We start from the raw sequence: 13,237 nt of genomic DNA on the forward strand, positions 1-13,237 counted from the left end.
ACTCCAAAACTCCACTGAAAAACCAGCCGCATTCCGGTTTATAGCTCGCATTAGCAAACGTGGCTTAGTTTGTATACAAACATTTGGAGTTCTGTAATTGATTGAGTTAGATCGCGTGAAATTCACATCTAAAAATTTAACAAAATACCGATAGAAAAACGCAATAAAAATGATCTTCTTCCTTAACAATCTCCCTCTTTTGATGATAAATTTCAGATTTATGAGTGCCAATGGATTAGAGAAAATTCCTCATCGAGCTTTTTTACATAGTCATTCGCAGCAGTTGACGATGTAAGTATTAATATGGACCCAGTGTAGTGGAGGCGACCTGTTGATTCTTTACTTCTTAAAATTATAACTTTAAGGTGTCTTTGGCATCTATCACAAAATAACCCTACGACGTGGAAGGTGGTTACATAATGTCTGTACTATATATTGCAACAATGAAGTTATGACGCAAATCATTACGTAACGTTGTTTACGATCAGCTACGTTGCTGCCGCCTAAGACGAGACAATAAAACTGTTAACAACCGAGTTTGAACAATGCTAAAGCTCTGTAGTTATCTGATTGCTGTGGTTTTTTTTATTTTTGAAGAATGCTTTCGGATAACCCTATCAAGATAATCGAGCCTGAGGCGTTTGGACGTACCAATACTTTAACAGTGTAAGTTCTCTCCTCTAGAAGTTTGTAATAATGTATTGCAAGCGTCAGTCCTTCGAGTGTGATAAATAATAATAAAAAAATAAGTTGAAAACTCGGAGCATTAGCAATGACTTTCGTACTTTAAGAGAAGAACCTGTCACTAAATTACATAATTTCACTGCCTTACTAAATAACTGACCCCTTTTACAATGAAGTTGATTACTATCTGTAGTTCCATCTGTGTAACAGCAGATTGTAATGACAGTATAAATTTATGGTCATTAATTACATTATTTTAATGCTTTATACGATGTTCCATTTGTGTCACTTCCTCATTTTTCGAATGATAAGGCGTTTAAAACTTTTCTTTGATTACAACTTTCTGCAAATCGCTGCGACCTGTTGCAGACCATCACACGACATAGCCTTTTGCTCATACTAGTACCCTCATTGCCCTAGTCTGAATGTTGATATGTTTCATGCAAAGTAAAGGGATATTTGTTGAAAACAAACCATGCATACAATTTCCTTAGTGACGTATGGTCTCTTTGTGACAGATTTTTACTCCGGACAAAGCTGAAGACATTAAGCCTGAAGTCCTTTAGCGGTCTTGGTGGTCTAGAATCTCAACTGTGACGTATTCCATTTACCAAGCACAGAGCACATTTCACTGCTTTTACACTGATTAATAATAAACTTTAAATGATAAATTAGCTTAAATAATTAACCACCAAACTTTAATTATGAAATCGTCGGGAAGTCCTGATATTTGCATAAATGCACACCAATTAGGCAGCAAAGGTGTTTGCACAGTGAACCCTTTTTGATACAAAAAAACGTTAACAAGACCTTATCAGACAAAACTGAAAAAAAGTTGATGGACAAACATAAACAAGGAAAGGATGGATGGCATATTATGGGGCGAAGTTCATCTGGTGGAGTTCTCTCTCTCCCGGTTAAATACATGATATTTCACATATACACATACTTATTCTGTTTTTATTTAATCTTGTTTCTTATTTTGTTGCTGAGAATCTATTTTTCTTCTTGTTTTTGCTGTTGTTTTTTTAAAGGGTTATAAAGAATAGGACGATCAGAACAATCAAATTCACCTCTCAAGGCCAGAGTCGCTGTACAATATATTTGTCAGTAAAGGACACGAATATTTCGTGAACAATTTTATTTTTATAACTTACTTGGCCCCAGCCCGTTTGAGGTCTTTGAGTTGTATGTATGACGTGCATAGACATAAACATAGACGTAGACATAGACGTAGACCTAGACCTAGACCCAGACGTAGACGTATACGCAGACGTAGACCTATACCCAAACCCAGACGTAGACCTAGACCTAGACCCAGACGTAGACGTAGATGCAGACCTAGACCAAGACCAAGACCCAGACCCAGACCCAGACCCAGACCTAGACACAGACGTAGACCTAGACCTAGACCTAGACCCAGACTCAGACCTAGACCTAGACCTTGACTCAAACCCAGACCCATTCGTAGACCTAGACCTAGACCCAGACGTAGACCTAGACCTAGACCTCGACCTAGACTTAGACCCAGACCCAGACCCAGACCGAGACGTAGACGTAGACGTAGCCGTAGACATAGACATAAATTATGTTACTTGGTTGTACACTTAGCTATGGTAACGGTGCGCCCCGTAGACTTGATAAGCAGAGTCTCCAGAACGTACCAGTCAGTTAACAGGTGCGCCAAGAATTACCAATGGAAGAGGTTCCATTAGTGGCTACATGTAATAGCTTGCAGTAAATATGCGATCCTTATAGTTTCGGATGTTCCTTCGGCTATATACGAAGAAAACTTCGCAAATGGAGAAATCAGCTTATTATCTCGGATATTTTCTAGATTCCCAGCTCAAAATATTTGTGGCTATTGATATTCGTAACGATTTTTATGTCCTGACCCGTGATGGCGAAGTACATGTACAGCAGTGGTATTTAATAATGATAGCATGCAGAGAGACCTTTGTGGGAGAGCCCTTTTCCAAAGTTAATTAATCCTCAGATAAATCCATCTCAATCTCAGACTGGCTCTCACATGGTTCTCGTTTATTTGATCATACCCCATGTTTACTTGAGCTAGCGCAGCTTTCTAGAGGAACCACGTAGGCTTATATTGTTGTTTTTGATTAAGCCCAGTTGTTAACAGGCAAACTCAACCTCAAGAAATTGTTGTCCACCACACGTTAAATGCAGAACAGAAATCAGTTATAGGCATAATTGTATTGGACATTATGCTACTGGCGTGTTGAGACAGTGATATGTTAGAGGGATGCCTTGTAAAGAGATTAACGATGAGTTATGTTATAATCCATGCATGAGCGTAGATGGGCACTGATCTCTCAGGAATACAAGATAAAATGCTAAAGTACATCAATAGACTGCGACGGACTAGCATCCTGTCCAGGTGTAAAGGCAATACTGTACTCTTTGCTGCTGGGATAAAGGTCTTCGACTCGTCCCTAGTCTCTCTTATGGGAAAATATTATTAAGAGGCAGGGTCTTACATTTTTTTCATAAGGGAAGACTGGGAACGAAAGTGCGATTTCATCTTTTGTGTAACTACAAAGCGCTGACAACAAAAGCAAACTGCTCTTTCATAGGAATCCTGATTCTGAAGCAGAAGCTATCAGAGTTCCCAACATCTATTTGTATGACGGTGCATACTTAAGAGCTGCTCTCCTTGCCTCTGGATTTGGAGAACTTCCATACAATGCCAATTCTAAGGAGAGGTCATTTCGGCCATGCCCGCTTGGAACTTTCTCCAACTTTTCCTCAAGAGGGAAGGATGGATGTATAAAATGCTCAGCAGGTATTGAGCCAGTTTTTAGATTATCTGCACGTAAAATGAATTGAGAGGAAAATTCTTGAGGCGTACATACCCACCTTCAAGAAACACGGTAACAGGAGACCTATGTGGCTGTTGGGCTACGAAAGAACAGCAACACCAACCTTGTTAACTATGCTTTTCCCTTGCGGAAACTAGTGAATGGAATTCCTCCAATCACAGCTGGCCATCGCACTACGCATGGTGAATTGGTCGTTCTTGTATAGTGCAGTAGTGCTCAAAGTCAGAGTGAAGACTCTCTGCAGTCACTGTCCATCTGTTAAAATGTTTTAATGAAATCAAAATAAAAACGATATTGTTCGGTTTCAGGAGGATTTTATTCCGACGATGTCGGCTACGTGGAAACAAGCTGCAAGAAATGTCCAAATGGTTCTTTTGTTCACTTTGACAAAACACCAGGGACACAAGTTCAAGATTGCAAATCTTGTCCAGAGGGTGAGTAACTCCATTCTGGTGCCCATGTTTTGAAAATCAGCCTTTTCTACAGCAGTACGCCTTTCTTCATTTAATTCGATTTTTCTCTAAATTATTTTGAAATGTCATAAAAACTACAAACCATATAATTATCACAACAAGATATAGCACTATTTCCTTCCAAACTTTGCGAGAAGTTGTTTGGGGACCAGGTGAAGTGACACTGCATTGTAGCAACAGCTGAATCAATCTTTGAATTAAAATTAATAATACGTTTAAGTGAACCTGACAAAGATCCAAAAATTACCATGGTATTTTAATAATAATACTAATAATAACTTCGGAAAACTTCCTGACAAACTTTGCTTTGCCTTGGTTATTCTGGCGAATAGAAGTGAGGTTTCTTCGGTTAAAACTAGCAACCTGCACAGACGAAATGTCAGGACACCAGGCACAGGGAATTCTGGTCAAGGGCTTGACAAAATCAAGTGACTTGGGGTGTTCCTTCTGCATAAAAGTGGGGGCTCAAACTTCGATAGACTTGATTAGATCTGCAGATAGTTTGAAGTAGTAATGATTCTTTAATTCTTCGTCGTCAACAGGAACAGAAACTGATTTCTTCGCTGGATATCGAGCTTGTAAATGTTTGGAGGGATTTTACCGAACCCATATGTTCGAACAATGTTACAAATGTGGACAAACTGGACTGAAATGCCAAGATGATTATGCTTCTTTGAAATCTGGTCATTGGTGGAAATGGCGAAACGTGACACACAAGGACCTCTATAGAAAATTTATTTCAAATCTCTTAAAATCGTCACCAAAATTAGATGCTTCCAGTGTAAAATTCCCTTATCCGATACCAATCCCTTACAAGTGTCCTACTGAAGAGTCTTGCAAAGGTGATTTAGATTCTCCGTGTGCGGACGGTTATGAAGGTCCACTCTGTGCAGTTTGCAGTTCAGGATACTATAAGCAATTGCAGGCGTGCAAAAAATGTTCAACAAAGACGTGGATGCTGGCGCAGTTGTCAGTTGTAGTCATTGTCTTGATAATCACTGTTGTTTTGGTTAGAGCAAGGAAAAGAAAAACTGAGGAGGATGGAAGGCAGCCCTTGATAGATGTGCTTTTGATTAAACTTAAGATCGTGATTGGCTTTTATCAGGTTACGTATGGTTTACTGCAAACATTCTCATACATAAATTGGCCGGGATCCTTGCAAGCAATCGCCAAATATTCAGGAATACTCCAGATGGATGTCCTTCAGGTGGCACCCATTCACTGCCTTTTCCCGGGATTAAAAGTTGATGCTTTTGGAAGCTTGTTTGCACTGATGTCCCTGAATTCTTTCGTCATTGGTTTTTCTTTTGTCGCTTACGGAATACGTAAAGTGATCATATTAAGAGATCAAAACACGGACGACACCGAAAAGTTAAGAAACATCTCAGAGACCAAAGAATTCCTGTACAGAAATGTGTTTTTCTTCTTGTATGTGACTTACCTGAGTACATCTTCTAAAACCGTCAATGTCCTTCCACTTAATTGCCGGACACTTTGCAGAGACGAGAAAGAAGAGTTCTGTAACAATTTCATGAGAGCAGATTACAGCATACAATGCCAAGGTACACAATACAACCATTTACTCATTGGAACGTACTTTTCAGCTACCTATGTCGTCGCGCTCCCTGTCATCTCATTTGTCGCTATTTGGAAACAGCAAAGACTAGCAACGGCGGATGCGGAGACACTTCGGGATTCAGGTTGTGGCAAGGAAATGATCACAGGATTGCGTTTCCTCTTTGAAAACTACAATCCTCGTTCCTGGTATTGGGAATTTGTTGAAATGTCTCGCAAAGTTATCCTAACATCTGGTTTGATTCTTGTGGGACAAGAGAGCAGGTCATACATTGGCTTGGCATGGGTCATCGCTGGAATGTACGGAATGCTTTTTGCTTGGATCAAGCCTATACAAGATTCGACCGACAACAGATTAATGACGATATCTCTGGCCGTTACTGTTGTCAACCTGGGTGTTGGAGCTGTGAGCAGAATTCCCGCAGAGCAGATAAAACCTAGTTCGATTGACCCATACACGGACGCGATCTTATTCAGGATATTAATACTTGGAGCGAACAGTTTAGTGATTGGCTTACTTGTTGGTAAGATGGTACTAGAATTACTAAGCGAGCATGTGTTATTTACTCAGTCAGTCTGTTATTCAGTCACTTGACTGGTAGGCCGGTCATTTTTTTAAGTGCATGACTTTTACCCACTAGCAAAACGGGGATGAGTTTATTTCCTAAAGAAACCTGGAACCGACGCCTTATCAGGTTGAAGCCTTCTGGCAGGGGAGGAATGATTTGATTATTTCTTCTTTCTTCCTTTTCTTTCTGGGTATAAATAAATTTCGATTTCTCGTTTGCTTTCAGCTCAGTACGTGGCGTTTTTGTATCGTCACCTCAAGGAATGGCGTAAAAATCCGCAGTGGTCCTTTTCTTGCTGTCTGGCTTTGCTTCTACCTCTAAGTGATTTCCATGGTGAAATTCCTGACTTGATTGAATCGAATGTCCTTACAAATCAGCTTCAAACAGGACAGATTGATATGCCGACTGTCCTCAGCGCCGTAAACGAGAGTGGAGTTATCACTTTGACTTATGAAGAAGGTGAACAAGATGACGATGATGATGATGATGACGATGAGTATGATGCTGTTGACACAAAGAATGTACAAGATATCCACAGTCTCCACGTGGAGTATTACAACTCAAAATGTCATCAAGGGGCGCAAACAGAACTGTCTGCCCTTTCATACGCCGGCCTATCTCGTGGTCATCGAACCATCGAAGGAGAAATGTGAAGAATCCGCGTGAGGCTAGCATAGAAACAGGAATTCAGTTCAAATTCGGTTCAAAATGAAAACTGTGCACATTTTTTAAAGTTTCTGAAGGCACTTGTGACAACGGGCATACGTGAATGATACATATCGATACATAAATGACAAAATGTTATCTCACAAGTAAACATTTTCCTAGCCTGTCGATGCAGCAGGCTGTCATCGCTCCAGCCGTTTTGGTGTTAGAAGTGGGTCTATTCACAGGCTCTAAGGCTCTATTCGTAAGTTCTATTCGCAGGCTTTACTTTATTCATCGCATGTTCATAGCTTTTCACCAGAAGTACATGTGATATGTCATTCTCCAAGATGACGAACTCAGATTCAGTTCAGCGTATACTAACAATTTACTGTAATGAGACTCACGGGGAAGTAAAAGAACAATATGGTTCATTTCCCAAGAAATCGAAGCTTTTTTTAAAGTTCACTTTCACTGCAATTGCAATTTTATAAACATTGGATTCCATTTAATCAATCGAGATAATGCTTGGATTTAACGATCTTGGACCTTCGGTGACCCCTACTTTTCTTTCCAGAGACAGATTTTATTTACAATTATCAACACATTGTCCAAAAATGAACAAAAAAATTAATATGGGAAGTTAAAAAAATTTCAAGATTTCTGTCCACGGGACATCGAATCCTGCCATCTTGCGGCTGCAAGGCGCGTGAAACTTTGGTCGCTAAATGCAAACTTGTTCTGACTTTAAGGAACCTCTCCAGTTGACTAAATTCACTTAATAGGTCTACTTAAACAATATTTGGCAGAGAACATTTCACTTCAAAGATCTAATTGCAATATGTTTGGGCTTACAGACACTGTGGCCTTATTCGCTAACGAAGCCCGAGTTTTTCAGCTTTAGGGTGTTCTTCGGGGCATGGTCTCTCCAAAACGATGTCGGTGACCGGGCGGTCGTTTCAATGGAGGCATCCTTAAAAAAAAATGTTTCTCCCAGTTTAACAACGGGTTTTCGTTCAATATTTTTGACGCTACTCGTTATTATTGTTGATTACTCTCGTTTCCAAAGAGCTGCGTATTAGATCAATTGAAACGACGCACGGTTATTGGGCTGAGCTTAATTTAATCCGGCATCTCATCTGATTTAAGGCTACGATCACACTTTTTCATGTCTTTTCGTCTATCGTCCACACTTAAACGACCCGGAAAAACGCTGATGAAAACGGAGGTTCTCAAAAACGGTTTCAAAAGTGCGGCTTTTTGAAACCGTTTGCCCAAAAAAGCTCTCCAATCCAGTCTTTGGTTTTCGGTTTTTGTCAGCAATGATGGCAATTTTTCGGATTTTTTTCATGTCCAATGCATGTTACTGTTTTTCTGGTTTTGCCAAGTTGCACCCTGCAGTCGCGCTAAAACTCTAATTCTAAGGGACCACTTATATAGCCTTCTACCCAGACTTTCTCTTAGAGGAATGCATGACAAGCCCAGTCTGTTTAGCAGTCGTTATTTGGGTCGTAAAAAGCTGCCAAGCAGACTATGAATAGCTGAAGATAACATCAAAGCAAAAGACTATTTCTCAAGTATCACGCGGCTGGGACAACATCTTGTGGACTTTGGCCTTAGACTGAGGACCATCGAGTTTCTACAGCTCGATTGCGAGTTGTCCCCCCTTTTTGTCGCGGGAATAACATTGCGCTCACTCGCTCCGTTCACGTGGAATAAAAGCAAAGGAGAGAGTGTTTGTTTGCTTGTAAAATAAAGTAGTTTGGTTGTAAAATACGGCTGCCATTGTGCCTACACAAATGAAAATTCTGACAATGGCAATCGAAAGGCAACTTCAAAATGTGTTTCTTTCAAACAAAAAGCACCTAAAATTATTTTACTTTGCAATTTTTCTAGTTTCACATTGCTATAGCTCTGTAGAGCTGATTTACCAAAAAAATAATCAAATGAGTTCTGCACTAACGGGGGAAAAAGCTGAAAGAACTTCGGAAAGTAAAACAAGTTTAGACGTATAAAAATTAAATAACGGAAAGAGAGATTGTGACGCCTACCAAAGCTTTGTCAGTGGCGGCTTTCATTTCGGTTTTGGGCGAAATTTATTGCGGTTTTCGGCGATTTTTTCCGCGGTTTTTCGGTTTCTAATAGGCCCCTACGCTCCCCTTCTGTCTATATCACCACAAAGGCCATCGATTTCAGGAACATTTAAATAAACAACTGCCAGGACAGCTTAGCACATGTGGCGATGCGAAAATAACCAAAGCTTATTAAGTCATACAAATTCAACCATTGATAACTGTTCACTGTACCGCATACATTATCTTATCTTAACACGTGTGATTTGCAATTCAAACATTCGCACGCACCAAACGGTTGTTTGATTGGAGGCCATTTGATTGGAGGGCTTGCTCGTTGCAATTTAAGGCGAGATACTTAAATAACGTCCCGTCTAAAATACGCCGGAGAAAATTCGAAAACGCAATAATCAACGGTCATTTTGGATTTGTGTTGGAGGAAAAGGGCAGGTAAATCATGATTATCGCAATGTCATCGTTTTCATAAAGCTTCGTTTTCAAAATGTTTTCCGTCCAGTCTAAAACGCAAAGCCGGCGTTTTCAAATTCCTCCGGTTTGAAGAGCGTTTTCGAAAAGTTCCGTTTTCGTGACGGACTAGTGTGGCCGGCAGGCTAAACCGTAGAAGTAATAAAGCTGCGTTTTCAAATTTCTCCCCCCGTAGTGTGGACAGAACCTAAATAAGCTTTTAACCTTACTGGGATAGAGAGGGTCGACAGAAGGTTCTGGTAAAGTACAGATAGTGTAAAATCTTAAAAGTTGTTGTCACTGACTTAAAAATCTTAAAATAGACGTTTCGGCTAAAATACTTTAACCTTCTTCAGTGATGAAATACATGTTAACGGCGTCTAAATGTAAATGAGATGTTTATAGGAATGTGAGGAACTCGGCTCGCTAGGGATTAATTTAGCATTTTGTAGATGTCTGGAATATGCATGCGATAGATAGATAGATAGATTTTATTAGCAAACTCATTGCAGCCGCTGGAGCAACTGTACTTCGTGTTGTGTTGTACTTCGGACTGAGCGTTTCTGGCCACACAAAAACTCAGTGGCAAGAACCCTTCTTGACAGAGCAAAGAATATTCCGTCGACTGACGAAGACAAAAAGTCCGAAGTACAACACGTGGTGGACGCACTCAAAACCAATGGTGAACACGGACCAATTCTTAAAAGGCTGCCAAAGAACCAAACCACCTAAAGCATTAAATCAGCCACAAAGCCACAGAGGCTCTGTTACTTTACCATATTTTCAAGGAATTTCTGAAAAAATTGCAAGAACTTTGGGACAATTCGACGTAAATGTTGCTCATAAACCCGTCAAGACGGTTGGTTCGATCCTGAAGAAACCGAAGGACAAATTCGATCAAGACCTGTCAACTGGTGTCGTGTATAAAATCAATTGTAAAAACTGTGAAAAACTTTACATCGGTCAAACATCTAGAGCACTGAGATCCAGAACAAAAGAACATAAAAGAGCCGTCCTCACATGTGACAAGAACTCTCTTTTGGCGCAACACTGTATGAAAAACAACCACGAATTTGATTTTAATAATGCCAAGGTCCTAGACCGCTGCCCCTTGTGGTCGCGTAGGTTGTTCTTGGAAGCGTGGCATTCCATTCGCGAACCGAACTCAATTAATGACCACGCGCATATTCCAGACATTTACAAAATGCTAAATTAATCTCTAGCGAGTTCCTCACATTCTTATAAAACATCTCATTTACATTTAGACGCCGTTAACATTCATTTCATCACTGAAGGAGGTAATAGTATTTTAGCTGAAACGTCTATTTTTAAGATTTTTAAGTCAGTGACAACAACTTTTAAGATTTTATTACTATGCCTGACTACAACTACAGTATTTTTATACAGATAGTGTATTATGCATCCATAAAGTATGTACAACCCTTGGACGTAGAAAAAGAAGTTCAAAACCTTTACCATTACCATTGCACAATATGCTCTAACAAATCAGAGCAAATCTATCTGGCGCCCTTTAAAAGCCAACGGGCGCGTCTCTTAACGTACTTGGCCATCCATGCCCAATACACCCAAACTAAGTCTATTCGTCTGAGGTACTTGATGATTCGACTAAATTCACACGGAGTCGACCCGTACCACCGGAAGTCAAGACCCGTGAAATGATAATAAATGAATCTTCGTCGTTGTCGATTCGTCGATATCTCTTTACAGAACACTTTTTGATCTAAAGGTCGGTTTCACGGTCAAGATCCGATAATCTCCATAAAATGCACTTTGTGTAAACTAATAACACATCTTTGGAAGATCTTCAAAACCTCAAGTGCTTTCTTGTTAGAAACAAGAGCTGGTCGAACTCGCTAATGCATGCAAACCTAGATATGACACTACGAGAAAGAGAAGAACGCTCAATGTAAAGAGAACTGACCTAAGAACCCGTTTAAAGTATAAAGAGACTGAGTAGACAATACATGTCATTTATTTTCCACAAAACAGAAACAAACGTTTCATACGGCTTTACCAAAGTCAGTGCTTCGTGCATGTTGTCATACAGTGTGCTATTGCGTGTTGAGGAGATCAAACGTCACTAGCTCCGCTCAGTGGTTACGTCCAGCCATAAAAGCAAGGAAACAACATTTCCACCCGTGGTGCTCGTTACGTTAAAACGACAATTCAAGTGACTATATTTACATCTATTAGGGTACATTTCACACTACACGAACCTGCACGTAGTGAACATTGCTAAATAAACATTGCTGATTAAAACTTGCACTGAATTTTCCCCCGACTTCTATAAATAATACTTTACATGCCCTTGGTTAAATATAGTGAAAACACTACCTGAGAAAAATAAATAAATAACGATGCAACTTTAAATATAAAACGAGTAACCGTAGACGAGTGTTATAGTAATGATAATGGCCATACGAATAAGTGTCGGGCGACCATAGGTGCGATAATCCTTTGTACAAGCATAAAAAAATAAGACCATGAAATTGACTAAGTTGAATTGCATGTGCATGTTGCAAGAGAGCTTCGTCAATTTACAAATGCACTATTCCTGTATCGTTTGGAGAAAATAAGGGAAATGAATCACAAAATGTATAGCAGATTGTTTTACTTCAGTATGGATAGGGGAGATATCGTGGGAATGAATTGAAAAGACGCTTTTTATGAAGTGTTCATTGGAACTAAGTAAGCCAAGGAACGTTTCTGTAATCTTGATCACTGCAAGACAAGTCGAATTTCCGCATCAAAAGAGGGAGGAATTGTAAATAACATCACGTGATCAGTTGAAAGATTCAGTCCTGGTATATTAATTGAAAATACCAGCTCTCGTGGCTAAATCTGCGATTTGAAATATTTAACTTCGTTAACTTTCAACTTTCTTGAATTTTTGCACGTTCCACGTTCCGATCTCAGTCTTTTAGAAACAAAAACGCGGAAATATCACTACAAAAAGAGTGTTCAAGACAACAATACGATCAATTTTATGCTAAAGTTACTGAAGTTCCCGACGGAATTGATTTAGCTCTCTGCTAACAAATTGAAATGAACGACAGATGTGTGCCAAGAAGTCCACATAAAATGTGCAACTAATAAATATTAATCTAATAATTATTCACTGGATTGAGCAGGCTGTACTGTTGATTTTGCCGTCATTGTCGGTTGATTTCTGTGCGTGAAGAATGATGTCCGCGGTTGCTTTGAACTTGTCGCCTTCACCACCATTTAAGATATCTTCAACTGCAGCGACCTGTTTAAACAAAGATGACGTACTATCAAGCAAACGGGAGGTACACTTAAGGCAAAATCAAACTTATCATTAATTATAAGTCATCTGAAAATCTTCACCACTCTGTGTGTTTCTCACATTCAAAGACACTTTCAAGGACATTCTGTAACTTGGTGGTGTTATCGACATATGGAAAAAAAAAGCCTCAAACAGGCCGGAGTCGTGGAAGTTCATTTTTAATGCATGTCTCTGTATTTTCTATGGCATGGTATAAAATAGTTATGTAACACTTTTTCGTGGTATACCGTGGAGCATCCCACTTGTAACTTGTATTTTCTTGGTATACACACTCGCCTAAAGTCACATATGTATATTCCATATACCACTCGAAAGTGTTACATAACTAGTATGTATAATCAATTTATTATTATTTATATCATTCTCTTCAGCTCGTTTAGTATAATTATTGTATTAGATCTGTATCTGGTCTTATGCATATGATTTAATAAGCATGCTCCACGTACCTCTATTGTCGAAATGCCTTTACTTTTAGCAATCTCCACTAACTCTCGCATCTTTTTCTGGGATAAAAATTAAACATGCAAACTAATTCAATTATAGCAAAATTCTCGAACTCAGTTACAATAAAGGAAATTTTTTCAAC

The 13,237-nt window shown here is 39.4% G+C and overlaps 2 protein-coding genes across 2 annotated transcripts in view; one reads left to right on the forward strand and one right to left on the reverse strand.

The window, feature by feature from the left end:
- Positions 1-216: 216 nt before the first annotated feature.
- LOC149114821 (uncharacterized) lies at positions 217-7,232 on the forward strand. Its single transcript, XM_089284447.1, has 8 exons — positions 217-291; positions 598-666; positions 1,203-1,277; positions 1,719-1,790; positions 3,279-3,487; positions 3,833-3,958; positions 4,540-6,096; positions 6,367-7,232. Exons 1-8 carry the CDS (start codon positions 221-223, stop codon positions 6,792-6,794), a joined length of 2,607 nt encoding a protein of 868 aa, XP_089140573.1. The 5' UTR covers positions 217-220; the 3' UTR covers positions 6,795-7,232.
- Positions 7,233-11,298: 4,066 nt separating this feature from the next.
- The window catches only part of LOC110069666 (kinesin-like protein KIF28), a 20,966-nt gene continuing 19,027 nt past the window's right edge, over positions 11,299-13,237 (reverse strand). The window contains exons 29-30 of the mRNA XM_089284448.1: positions 13,098-13,154; positions 11,299-12,594 (exon numbers count right to left, since the gene is read on the reverse strand). Coding sequence (XP_089140574.1) covers positions 12,460-12,594; positions 13,098-13,154 — 192 coding nt within the window. The 3' untranslated portion in view covers positions 11,299-12,459. The remainder of the gene's footprint in view (positions 12,595-13,097; positions 13,155-13,237) is intronic.

The sequence above is a fragment of the Orbicella faveolata genome, unplaced genomic scaffold (assembly GCF_042242905.1).
Source record: "Orbicella faveolata isolate gen_17 unplaced genomic scaffold, um_ofav_v1 contig_13, whole genome shotgun sequence".
Lineage (NCBI taxonomy): Eukaryota > Metazoa > Cnidaria > Anthozoa > Scleractinia > Merulinidae > Orbicella > Orbicella faveolata.